Source organism: Stegastes partitus, unplaced genomic scaffold, assembly GCF_000690725.1.
Source record: "Stegastes partitus isolate 25-593 unplaced genomic scaffold, Stegastes_partitus-1.0.2 Scaffold401, whole genome shotgun sequence".
NCBI lineage: Eukaryota > Metazoa > Chordata > Actinopteri > Pomacentridae > Stegastes > Stegastes partitus.
The window spans coordinates 154,931-166,750 of record NW_007578132.1 but is presented as its reverse complement, the minus strand read 5'-3'; the positions used below and the strand labels follow the sequence as shown (position 1 = coordinate 166,750).

The following is an 11,820-nucleotide window of genomic DNA, read 5'->3' as shown; positions in this document are numbered from 1 at the left end:
AGTCGCGAATAATTGACGTCATATTAACCCCAAAGAGTAGTGACTGAACAAGAGAGTTATCTTTAGTTCACCTTGCACTCACCAGGTCTTATTAACCTCTCAAAGAGTAGATACTGAATGACATATTTATCTGTAGTTTAGTTAGTACTCGCCAGTAATTACGTTGGCTTGACCCCCCCAAGGGTTGGTTCTTGGGCAGGTTGTTTTTTTTTGTTTTCCTTTGTTCGTTGCCGTTCCGGCCCCGTTGCGGGCTTTTGTTTTGAGGTTGGGGCCTTGGGGGTTGTTTTTTTTCGGCCCCCCCCCAAAAAAAAGTAAAAACACAAATGGAAGGAGAGGCGGTTAGGATTTAGGAATGGCGGCCGCCACTCCTAAATTAATGTAGAGAAAACACTGAGTGTGAGTGTGCACAGGTGTAATGAAACAACTGCTGATACAGATGTTTATTGAAAAGTCTTATTTGTATGTCTTTTTTTTCTCACAGACAACACACTGACAGCCTCTTTACTAAAGAGCTTGACTAACAGCCATCATCACAGGGCAGCACTCTGCCAGGTCAAAATGAAATCTGAATTTGAACATAAGGCATTTGTGACTAAACAAGCAGCCGCAGGCGTTGCAGAAGATGATCTCTTGGAGCAGATATAAATATACAAAACAGTCCCATTATATTACAATACATACAACACTGTGCTTTGGGAATAAATATTGGAATGGCTTCAAAAAGGACAACAAAGTACTTGTTAAAGCAAAGTTACAACAGCTGAAGCAAGGAAGCAAAACCCAGAGATTTGAATTATATGAGTTACCTCTAAAAAAAAAAGTTGTCTTAACATTTTGAGCAGGAATACCAATAATAGTGTTTAAATTATCCCTGCTGAAATCATTCATTAACACTGTCCACCGAGAGCTTTAGCGTCTAAGCTCTGTTTTCTCCCAACGTAAGCACCGTTTCACTCAGGTCACCTCTCCACTCTCACCACCACGTGTTCAGCTGTGCACTGACTTTCACTGACAACATCACCAAGAACTAAATGGCACAGGTGCTCTCAGACATGAAGGACAGGGCCAAGGAGCTTTCAAACAAGGAGAAGTGGCTCGCTTTAGATCCTGGTTTGTTTAACTTTCTCGTTGTCAGAGCTGGAATCAGATCCCTTCCTGCCACCGCCATGCGACTCCTTCCTGGTCATTTCCAAACTCTTCCTCTTCTCCTTCTCCTCTGGATCCAGTTGGGTAAACTGGGCTTCTATCTTGGTTGGATCAATGTATTTGTAGAAGTAGGCCATAAATGAGAAGACGATGCACACGAACACCAACAGTGAGGCGAAGAGGAGGTACTCGGCCCACTGGAGAGGAAAGCACACACGCAGTGTTCAGTTTGAGTAAAAGCTATCGTAGTGATTTTAGGAAAAAATGCTTTTTCTCAAGAGTTAGACGAGAATATTTCTGCCACTCTTAGGACTGTCTGCCGGCCGGAGCCAGCAGCGTTAGCTTAGATTAGACTAAAGGGTTGAGAAACTGGCCTGACTTTGTCCAAATTTAAAAAATATTAACATGCTATATCTTGTTCATTTAACCTGTGCAAAAAATAAAGTCTAAAAGTGCAAGTTGTGGTTTCATTTGAGAAGTTGCTGCTTTTGTTGTCTGTCCTTATGCTAAGCTAAGCTAATACGTATATAATCCGCTCACCTGATCTTCGAGTGTTGCAGCCTCGGCGACAATGAGGACAATAATGTTACCGACAGCAACAGTTAACAGCCAACCGGCCTGCAGCACAGACTTCATGTTGCTGGGTGCCTGCACAGCAGAAAGAGATGCATTAGCAGCTGCATGCGTCAGCAAATCACAGAAAACATCTGAACAACATCATCAGTCTTTCTACATTTTGCCTTCTGACACACTTTATTTTCAAAAGCCTCTTATTATTTGTACTCTCAGGTGTTTTCAGGTGCCTGTAACAGTGTTGTCAGACATCTACCTGTGAGTAGGAGAACTCCAGGCCAGTGACAGAGAACACCACCTCTCCTGCAGTCATGAAGAAATACTGAGGGATCTGCAAGGCCATGTGGACGGAGTTAGGACTGATGTCCATGATGGGCCGGATGGTGTCTGCACACTGTAGTAGACAGGCAGACATTCACAGCGTTACTTCAGTCAAAAGAGTCACCTTCATCCATGCTGTGACTGAGAATGTATTTACAAGTTACATTTGGTCCGAATGCGAAGGTTGAAGGGATGACCATGGTGAAGGAGCTGCCGAAGCCCAGCGTCTGTTCGTACATACACACATCTCCCACATCGTTCTTGATCTGGAACTTAGCCCTGCCATGTCAACACAATCCCCAGTCAGAGCACAGAACCTTCTCAAGTACAACGACACATAACAAAAATAATATCAGCCTTACAGTCCCTGTGATACGTTCACGTATTGTGACATGTTGTTGTTGACGATGTTCCCGAACTGCTCTTCACCCAGAGTGACGTTCAAAGCTGAGTGAAAACCATTTAGAAATCTGAGAAAGAACAATTCAGCACACAATAGGTTAGAAAACCACCTGTCTACCATTTTAAACAAGATTTATTACATACTTTCTCTCACTGATGTTGGATTGGCAGTAAAATGCTTCTTCAATTGAATACACTCAGGAATTTTTCTGCTACTCTCATTTATATATGGACTGTATATTTGATGGTTTCCAGGTCTTCTATGATAGCTTGTCTGTCTGTTTAGAATTCTATGAGAAAATCACCCGACTTCTCATCAAACATGCTACCTCAGGAGAGGTTTAAGGTCCAAAACTGTAGTTTCAAGTTTCTTTGACTACTTCCATTATGTCCTCCCATTATGCCTCAAACAAAGATAAAACTAAACCTCAATTATCTTTTGAGGCAGATAAACCACTTACAAGAAAAAACAGATTATTGTGGAAGACAGGAAGACAAAATAAGAAACCTAACACAATGGGAAACTTGCCTGATAGCGTTAGCTCCTTTGTCCGGCTTCGCTGCAAAGTCTTTGAACTGCAGACAGAACAACCAGTAAATCTTTGTACATAAACTTTGACATAATTCATACCAGAAAAGACATAAAGGAGGCACAGAACTAGTCCAACTGAAGTCACATTTAGTCAATCAGATTCTAATGTCCTAAATAAAGACTTGGTTCTCACTGCCACTATCTGAGGATTTGCGATGCATTTCTTCCTGTTGGAGGCACAACTTTTTATCAAAGGAGAGCTCAAAGCATCTGATTGTTTTTTGGCCTACAACAGACCAAACAAAATGGAACTTCAGTTGGACTTTAACTCTGTCTGGCAGGCGTTCTTACATTTATATGCCCGTATACAACCGCATCCTGAACGATGATGATGGTGTTCCTCGTGCCATCGGGTACGCTGATTGGATAATTGGCTCCAGGCCCCAGATTCAGGTGAAATGGCTCGTCGAAGGTCAGGTAATCCTCACTGGCCTGCAGAAGAAAATACGGATCAATCACTGTGTCTCCTAAACTAGAACACATCATGTACTGTGTAGTACACCTGACAGCTAGTGTCTGTGTTCTGTAGCTGGTGCTGGTCGGAGTACCGTGAAAGCATCCAAGCTAATCCCATTGTCTCCAGCTGTGAAGTTGACTTTCTCGTTGATCATGTTGATGAACTTCACTTGGCCCTCGGTGCTCGACGGGAACGTCGGCAAGGTTTTCTAGAAGAGAAATGGAGTTCGGCTTTATGAAGGTCAGGTGTGTTGAAGTTGCTGCTGGAGTGTGTTTTACTGCTACACCTACATCAATCTGTAGCTGGACCAGGGCAGCAGCCACGAAGGCGAGGCCAGCCAGGAACATCCCCACGTTCATCCTCTTTAACGGGCTGCAGCACAAACACACACATCCAGACAGATCAGAGCTCACCTTCATATTTCTATGAAATATGGATTTTGGATTGTGGCAGCTGCATATTTTCTCACACTGACCAAATAATAATAACTAATTAAAAAAACAAACAAAAAAAAGGATATGTGATAATTACATTCCACAGAACGAAGACATCACAAGAAACTCACGTGAAGTTAATTCTACACTTGGCAATCAGGGGATAGACTATACTGTCCACGACTGGCACCAGAACCAGGATCAAGATCGGGTTGACGGTCTGGTGGGAAGAACAAAAGTCATTCTCGCATCAGTTAAACGCCGCAGCATGTGAAGTGCTCTGTATTGTGTAAAAGCACGAGTGTCTGACCTGCATCTGATCGGGCATGATGGTGAGAAGCCCCTGTTGGTGGAAAACAAGAAAGCAAAAGACAGAACGTCATTTTAAAAACCATTCTTGTGGTTTGAGCTCACACAGCGGGACGCAGCAGAAACACTTACAAAGTTTCCGTTCATGGTGGTGGCCTGCAGGGTCCACCTGGAGCCCTGTGGAACAGACACAGCTCTGATTTAGTCTGTCTTGGGATTCTTACAGAGCGTTCCCTTGTAATTTGCTGCAGAGATCAATTTCTCTCTCTCACATACCTGCTGGTCAAAGAGAGCCCAGAACATAGGCAGAGGGATGTAGAGGAACAGCACCTTCAGCACCATCTTCACCTGTGCGATCAGGAGTTTCTAGACCACAAGAGAGGAAATGATGGTGAACTCGTGCCGTTCATACTTGCATGTGCTTGTGAATGCAACCTGCTCTTACATCATATCTCTCCTCAGCCCAGTCCATCCAGTGGTGTCTCTTGGGGTACACAGAAGAACGATGTCTGAAGCGGTTGCTGATGGCAAACTACAGAGGACAGATCATCACACACTCATGTTCAAATCATGTTTAAATCCATGTTCAACCTTTTGAAGAGACATCAGTTGTGAGGAGCCACTTACCGCGATACATTTGCAGACTTTCACCATGATGTTGCCCTGAGGGGCGGTCTTGTTGTACATGCCGCTTCCAACGATGAACACAACTGCAAACACGCACACGAGACAATCATCTGTTATCTTAACTGCACTGTACGTATTGATGGCTCTTATAAAACACACTTTATTGAGAGCAATAAAGGCTTTAGAACTCCTAACTACCGGCTTTCTGAATGGTTTGTAAATAATCACTTGATGGTTTCAGCAATAAGCAGCCATTAAGGGTTTTTTTTTTTTGCAACCTGGCAAATGAGAAGCTTATTAGTTATCTTTAAAAGCACTAATAAAAAACGGATTAAAGAACATGCCAGTAATTCAGCATTGCACTTTGAGTACACTGGGAACAGCGGTGGTTCAAGTGCTTGGCTTGACCTCATTTTAAAAGTCACACATAACTGCAGCTGTTAGGTGACGAGTGTTCAATTAAAACACCTGAAAACTCTACTGAGGCACCGTGTTTCCCTACATGTAATTAGTTACGCTTCAGTACTCACTCAGGGGACTCAAAGAAAGGTTGAAATACTAGCAGTAGCCAACGTGTCTTGTTTTACAATCTAAACATGTTGACTCCTACCTCTCCTTTAACGCAACTCGGTAGCACGCAAGCATCTTTCAAACTCCACAACTAAAGCCTGCAACAAAGGCTTTCAGTTATTAATACATAATGAACTGTGAAGACCACGATTATTCCGTCTCAAGATCGCATTTGATCAAACACCTCAGTAGCCACACACGACATAAAGGCAGAGTAAGTAGGCAGATAAAACATAAACCCATGAATGTCTGTCTCATCTGGAAATAGCAGCGATCTGCTCATTGCAGTCAACAGAGATGTTAAAGTCCTTACGCAGAGAAACCACCATGAGAGCAGCAGGGACACCGAAGGCCAGTGGGTAGCACTCCTGCTTGGTGTAAATGCCACATTCTTGAGCTGGAAACACACAAACACACATCTTTAAATCCAACATGTTACCGAGTCGTGCTTTCTGCGTATTTGGGATCGTCTGCATGGTCGAGCTCTACCTCTGAGGATGGGGGTGATGAGAGTGGACAGCAGGCTGCCAGCGTTGATGGACAGGTAGAAGATGGAGAAGAAGGTGCTCCTCTGCTTCTCCTGTTCGACACAGAAAGCTAAGCAAGTCACTTTTTGCTCCAGATCACATGCATTTCCCCAAACTTGCTTCTTACACAACATCCACTTCCAGCCGTCAGTAACTTTGTCCCAGGCCTTGAACTGTGTCATAAAGTCGCAGAGGCAGCTGTACTCATATTTATTAGTCAATCAACAACTGGCAGGGATGAACCCAGAGATACAAGAAGTGCTGACGAGATGCAATTGATAGCTGAGAGAGTAACTGCTTTGTCTTCTGCATACAAAAGGGAAAGGTCAGCATCCACGTGTATGTGGTGCATGTATATGCTCAAGTGTACATGTGCTGTAATGCATGTGGATAGATTGTCGAAAGGGTGGGTGAAAAACAGCTGCTCTGTCATAAATACTTCCTTTGTGCAGCTTGGTGTGAGTTCTATCTCAGGTCATGTTGGAGACTGGAGGTTGTGCTACTGCACTGTCCTGTCGTGGGATTCTGAACCCTTTCTATACACACTACAGCTAATTGCATAATGTAGTCTACTCTTAGAACATCAACATCTATCTGACGTTGTCTCACCTTAACTTTTACTGTTTGGGGTCAAATTTGACTCATTTTGACATTTGACAGCAGTAAAAACATCCTAAACGTCTTTTTATTAGCCTGACATTTGATGACTTTTCCTAAAGTGACCCAAAATACACAGAAATTTAAATGTTTCAAAATGCTTCTCTCTTGTACAGGTGCTACAAACGTTTGTCCACTGAAGCTGTTTGGGGTCAAATTCAACCCGTATGTCCACTGAGATGGTTTTAGATCTACCCGTGTGGGTCAAATCAAGGAAAATGGTGGTTTTAGGGAATCTGGAAACTGTGAAACGGTACAGGCCATGTTTTAAGTGTATTGTTAATTTACATTTATTATGTGACATAGACATTCTAGATAGATCTAGAGTTTAACAGACTTACTGTGGGTGAATTCTTCACAGTATGGTCTGAGTCAAAATTGACCCAATGGCATAAAATAAGATTCGATTAGATAGAACTTTATTGATCCCTTTGGTCGGGTATCTCAGGGACAGTATGTAAAGGTTGAACTTAATGTCCAGTTAATTTGGAAATAATCCAACAGGTTTCATAAGTTTAGGGTTTGTCTTATATTTTAAATATTGAAAATTGAGGTACGAAACATGTCTTTGTGATCAAAATTTTTAAAAACACTTTTCCAAAAATGCTCCACGTAATCTTTAGGAAGAACTATGAAATGTAATACAAAAGTATGCAGAAAACAGGATTTAGATTTTTGTTAAAGAAAAGCTCTGATGAATTTCCCTCACAAATGAGACGTCAGCTCTTCATTCTTCCTTCTGTATCGCTGAATAAACTTTGTAATAATTAAATGAATTACATAAACTATTTTAAATTACAGTAAAATATATCATTATTATTATAAAACTATCTCTGTTTTCCTTAAAATAATTACTCGATTACATATTTCTTTCAAGAAAACTTTATGGAAATACTTAGGAAAGTAATAAGCTGAGTTGTAAAAGTGATATGATTCTTTCATTGGATGATAATGGGTGTTCTCACAGTATTTATTGCTGGACTGTTGACTGACTTTCATGAGATTGCTGAGGTGTTCCTGTAATCTTTGTGGCCTCCCCTGTCTAACTATGTGTGTGCTTGAGCGACCTCTGACCTGATCGTCTTGAAACTGGTCTCCACCGAAGGCGGCCACACAGGGCTTGATGCCTCCTGTTCCCAGGGCGATAAGAATCAAACCCAGCATGGACAGAGCTCTGCACAAAACACAGCACAGACACGACGTCAACACAAACACCTGGAAGTGTGAATCCACTGTGACTCTGTTGTGCCAGGCTGCTGGAAGTGTGTTCAGCTCACACATGGAGGGTCATGTTGTCGGGGGTGCCGTCTCTGTTTGTGTCCGTGATGTCATGGATAGCGCTCACGGCCATGACCACCTGTCCCAGCGCGTAAACGATGGACAGGTAAACAATGGTCCTGTGCACAGCGAGGAGAAGGGACAGGTGAGGAGTTAAACATGTAGCGATAAGATAGACAGGGCTCATAAATCCATAGAGGACATGAACAGCTGATTCTCTGAGATATGCTTTAAACCTTTCAACTCTTTTTTCATGCATGTATTATGTGCAGCAGACTGCCACAAGGAAACACAACAACACATCTGCAGCAGCAGTGCATGGAGCAAATCCGAGATTTTAGTGCCTTTTCAAACTCACTTGAACTTGCCGAGCCACGAGTCAGCTATAATGGCTCCCAGGATAGGAGTCAGGTAACAGAGGGCCACGAAGGTGTGGTAGATGGTGGTGGCAAAGTCATCATCCCACAGCAGGAAGTACTTGAAGTACAACACCAGCACGGCTGCAGAGAGCGACATTTTTAAGGCAGTGGTTTACTGAGAAATTGTACTTTTTACACCCTTACAACATTTATTCGATGGATGAGGTTGCTGTATGAGATTAAACTGGAGGCTTCTAACGTTTTGGTTTGTGACTTCTTACAAAGATGTTGCATCATGTAGTTAAGAGTTGCATCAAAGGCTAATTTCCCTTTCAAATGCCTCATGTTTAAATGACTGATTGAAAACCAACAAGATCAAATTATACAATATTTCACAAATAATTAAAGTTATTATTACATTTTGTCAATCAGAACTTTTCCTTTTTGTTTTTTATTTCTCCATTTCCTATAAATCATCAGACCAGCCCTCAGAATTAGCTTGTAATCCTCTGCTTCCCAAACTGTGGATTGAGCCTCTCCAAAGGACTAAATCACCTGCGAGTTGAGAGCACTTAAAAGACATACAGGTGTGATTTTTCTTCATAAAAACTGGTGTTACTTTTGATTCTTCCATTTTCAGATAATACGTCTGTAATTGACTTAAGTAGGATTTTGAATGAATAGAAAACTGGTAATCGATTGTGTTTTACATCGTTATGTTGGTGCTACATGAAAACAACTGCATTCTTCTTCCACCACTGTATTTTTGAAATGAAGCATGATGTTTGTGTGTAAAAACATATTTCATAGAACATAGAGCAGTTCAGATGTAGCGGAGAAGTGTACACGTACAGCACCGTAAAATCAAAACATGTAAATATACAGTCAAAGGCTGAATCAACTTTCCACCACGAAGCAAAGCAAAACTAGTTCCAGAACGAAGCAACCCACCTCGCATGCCATAGTAGGAGAACCGCTCGCAGAACTCATTGACCACGATGAAAAAGATGCTTATTGGGTAGCCAGCAATAGAGGCCTGTTGGAGGAAAGGAAGAACGTGAGGACACGACGTCAGTAACACGGAGGCAATGATCACAGCAATCATTACATAACAGCTGAACTTACACTTTTCCTCTTGGACTTCTTCTTCTCTTCAATGTCTGCAGACAGAAGTTAGCACAAGTCTTAGTTTAAATCAACAGATTCTGTGTTTCTTGTGAAATGTGCAGATAAATGATGTTTATCGTAACCAAATGAACAAAAGGTATTCCTGCAAGAAGGAATCTCATAATGCTTCCAGTCACAGGGCTCCCCTCCATGCTCGGACTCACCTGCCATGGCTGCTGTCAACTCTGGGTCCAAAATTCTCCAAATGAATCCTTCAGCAAAAAAGTGAGACGGCGGAAGACTAATGACCCCCTGTTCAAACACACCACCTGAATGCTGGGTCAAGGCCTGACCGCCTCCTTATGTAACCTCCCATCCACCGCCCTGCGACGCCCACTGATGCTGGACTGTGGAACACCTTGTCCAACTCCTCCAACATGCAATTCACCATTATTTCTACTTCCCAGGCCCTTCTCCTCAACGTTATCACAGCGGCATGTGTGCGTGTGTGTGTGTGTGTGTGTGTGTGTGTGTGTGTGGGTGGGTGGGGGGACAGTCAACAATTATTTTATGGCTCAGGGAGCTCAGGAGCCATGAGAGGCTCTTGGCTCGCAGATAAAGAGAACAGCTGATAACAGAGGCAATATAGCATATTATTTTTCACTTCCAGTATATTTCTATTATAATGGAAACATAATTACACAAATGCATCGTATTTGAAGAGTGAGTATTGAATGATGGCAGTAAAACAAAAACAAAAACTCAAAGCTGACTAACAGCTGTGTGTACATGTGATACGTGTATCTATCAGTGCAATCAGCTTTTTTATTATCCTGCAGTTGGAACGTGAAAAGTGTCTTCAAGGATTCTGGAAACTGAACAGCAGTAGGTGTCTTTCAGCTATGCTAGTGACATGGCTCTAGCACCGGCAGTGTCTGTTAGCCAGGACAACACTTTGGTCTGGAGTGAAATATGAATACAATTATGGATTAGACTGCCATGAAATGAGGCACTCGACTCCAGAGAATTGCTCAAATTATTTATCTTTAGCAATGTTGTTGCATTTAATAATTATTTAAAAAGAACAAACAGGTTAATGTGGTTCTGAACTGCAACATCCCTGCTTCAACTCCAGTTGAGGACATTTGTCGCATGTCACTCCCAGTCTTTCTCTCTCCCTTTTCTAACCACTGCACATTACAACTGCAGGACCTGCTCCTGTAGACGCTCTTTCAGATCCTCAGAGCCCGAACCTACTTCTGAATGGCTCTGAAAAACTGCTAAATGGGTTTTAACTGGTTAAACTGGGAGAGGACAACTGCCCTCTTGATGTTCTCACCCAGAAGCAGTCTTCTCCTCTCTTAACATCGCCATCAACAACATGTACAGTATATACTAACATAATTAATCTCCACTGTTCTACTTCCTCTCTGCCACACAACTGGAGTTATACCCAGAAACTACTATCTGTCATTGTTTTGATGCTCTCAGACCTAACGTTGCAGTCAAAGCTGTTGGATCATGTTGCATGTGAACACAGAAAGGGTGAAAGGGCAGAATATTGGGGTTTCCTGTGAAGGTTTACACCACCTGCTCTGACTTCCTGCCGTGGAAAATTGCCTAATGTGTCAAATGTGATAATAACAATGCAAATATGTTCAATATTTGAAATAAGTTCAATGGTACAATCTCATCAGCCTCAATTGTGATTGAAACTTTTCACATGAACACACATTAAACTCAAAAGCAAACATGATTGAAATATGATAGCATGTTAACTTCTGAAAATTAGTATCGTCTTTGTTAACATGCTGGTGTCAGCAGCTCGCATGGCTGTAGCAGATTACTTTTGCTCAGAGACTGACAGTTTATTTTCGAGCAAAAGCAAATTTAGACATTGAGTGAACTGAACCTGGGCCTCTGGAATAGCAGTAAGTAGAACACGAACATGTAAAGCTTGTAAAAAGGTAAAGCTAATAGAAGTCTCCTTCTTGTATTGCACCAAATAAAGACAAACACACACCATGAAACACCAGCAGGACTCACACATGATCCTCAGCAGCTCAAATCTCTGAAACAATGACACAGCCGGGTGTTAGTCCAGCAACAAGACATGAGGGTTTGTGTGGTGGTGGTGGTGGTGGTGGTGCTGGTGGGGGGGCTAGCAGTGATAACAGGTGGGATTAGCTGCTCTGTTGTATGACAGCGTGGATTTTACCAGAGTCAGCTTCACGATTTCACTCCTGCTTCTCTTCAGTGATGGTGCAGCTCAGTGGCATCACTGACTGCATCACAGCCCCATCACACACACACATGCACACACACACACACACACACACACACACACACACACACACACACACACACACACACACACACACACACACACACACTCTATCTCTCTCCCAGGCAGGTAAATACACAAAGCTGTTTATCATTTTTAATGTAGACAATTAGAGCT

At 42.4% G+C, this 11,820-nt stretch overlaps 1 protein-coding gene across 1 annotated transcript; it reads right to left on the bottom strand.

Moving 5' to 3' along the window:
• Positions 1-1,100: 1,100 nt before the first annotated feature.
• Positions 1,101-9,210, bottom strand: LOC103359856 (solute carrier family 15 member 1-like). The gene is made up of 21 exons (XM_008285408.1): positions 9,204-9,210; positions 8,252-8,393; positions 7,893-8,012; positions 7,690-7,789; positions 5,921-6,011; positions 5,745-5,828; positions 4,862-4,944; positions 4,680-4,766; positions 4,511-4,600; positions 4,367-4,411; positions 4,236-4,268; positions 4,057-4,145; positions 3,782-3,863; positions 3,583-3,699; positions 3,326-3,466; positions 2,972-3,018; positions 2,403-2,510; positions 2,205-2,319; positions 1,976-2,113; positions 1,687-1,794; positions 1,101-1,343 (listed from the first exon to the last, which is right to left on the bottom strand). Exons 1-21 carry the CDS (start codon positions 9,208-9,210, stop codon positions 1,101-1,103), a joined length of 2,070 nt encoding a protein of 689 aa, XP_008283630.1.
• Positions 9,211-11,820: the final 2,610 nt, after the last annotated feature.

Coding starts and splice junctions, on each gene's coding strand:
- LOC103359856 (XM_008285408.1), bottom strand. Junction 8,013..8,251: donor TCGTGGCTCGGCAAGTTCAA/GTGAGTTTGAAA, acceptor CGCTGTGCACAG/GACCATTGTTTACCTGTCCA. Junction 2,320..2,402: donor GTGAACGTATCACAGGGACT/GTAAGGCTGATA, acceptor TTGACATGGCAG/GGCTAAGTTCCAGATCAAGA.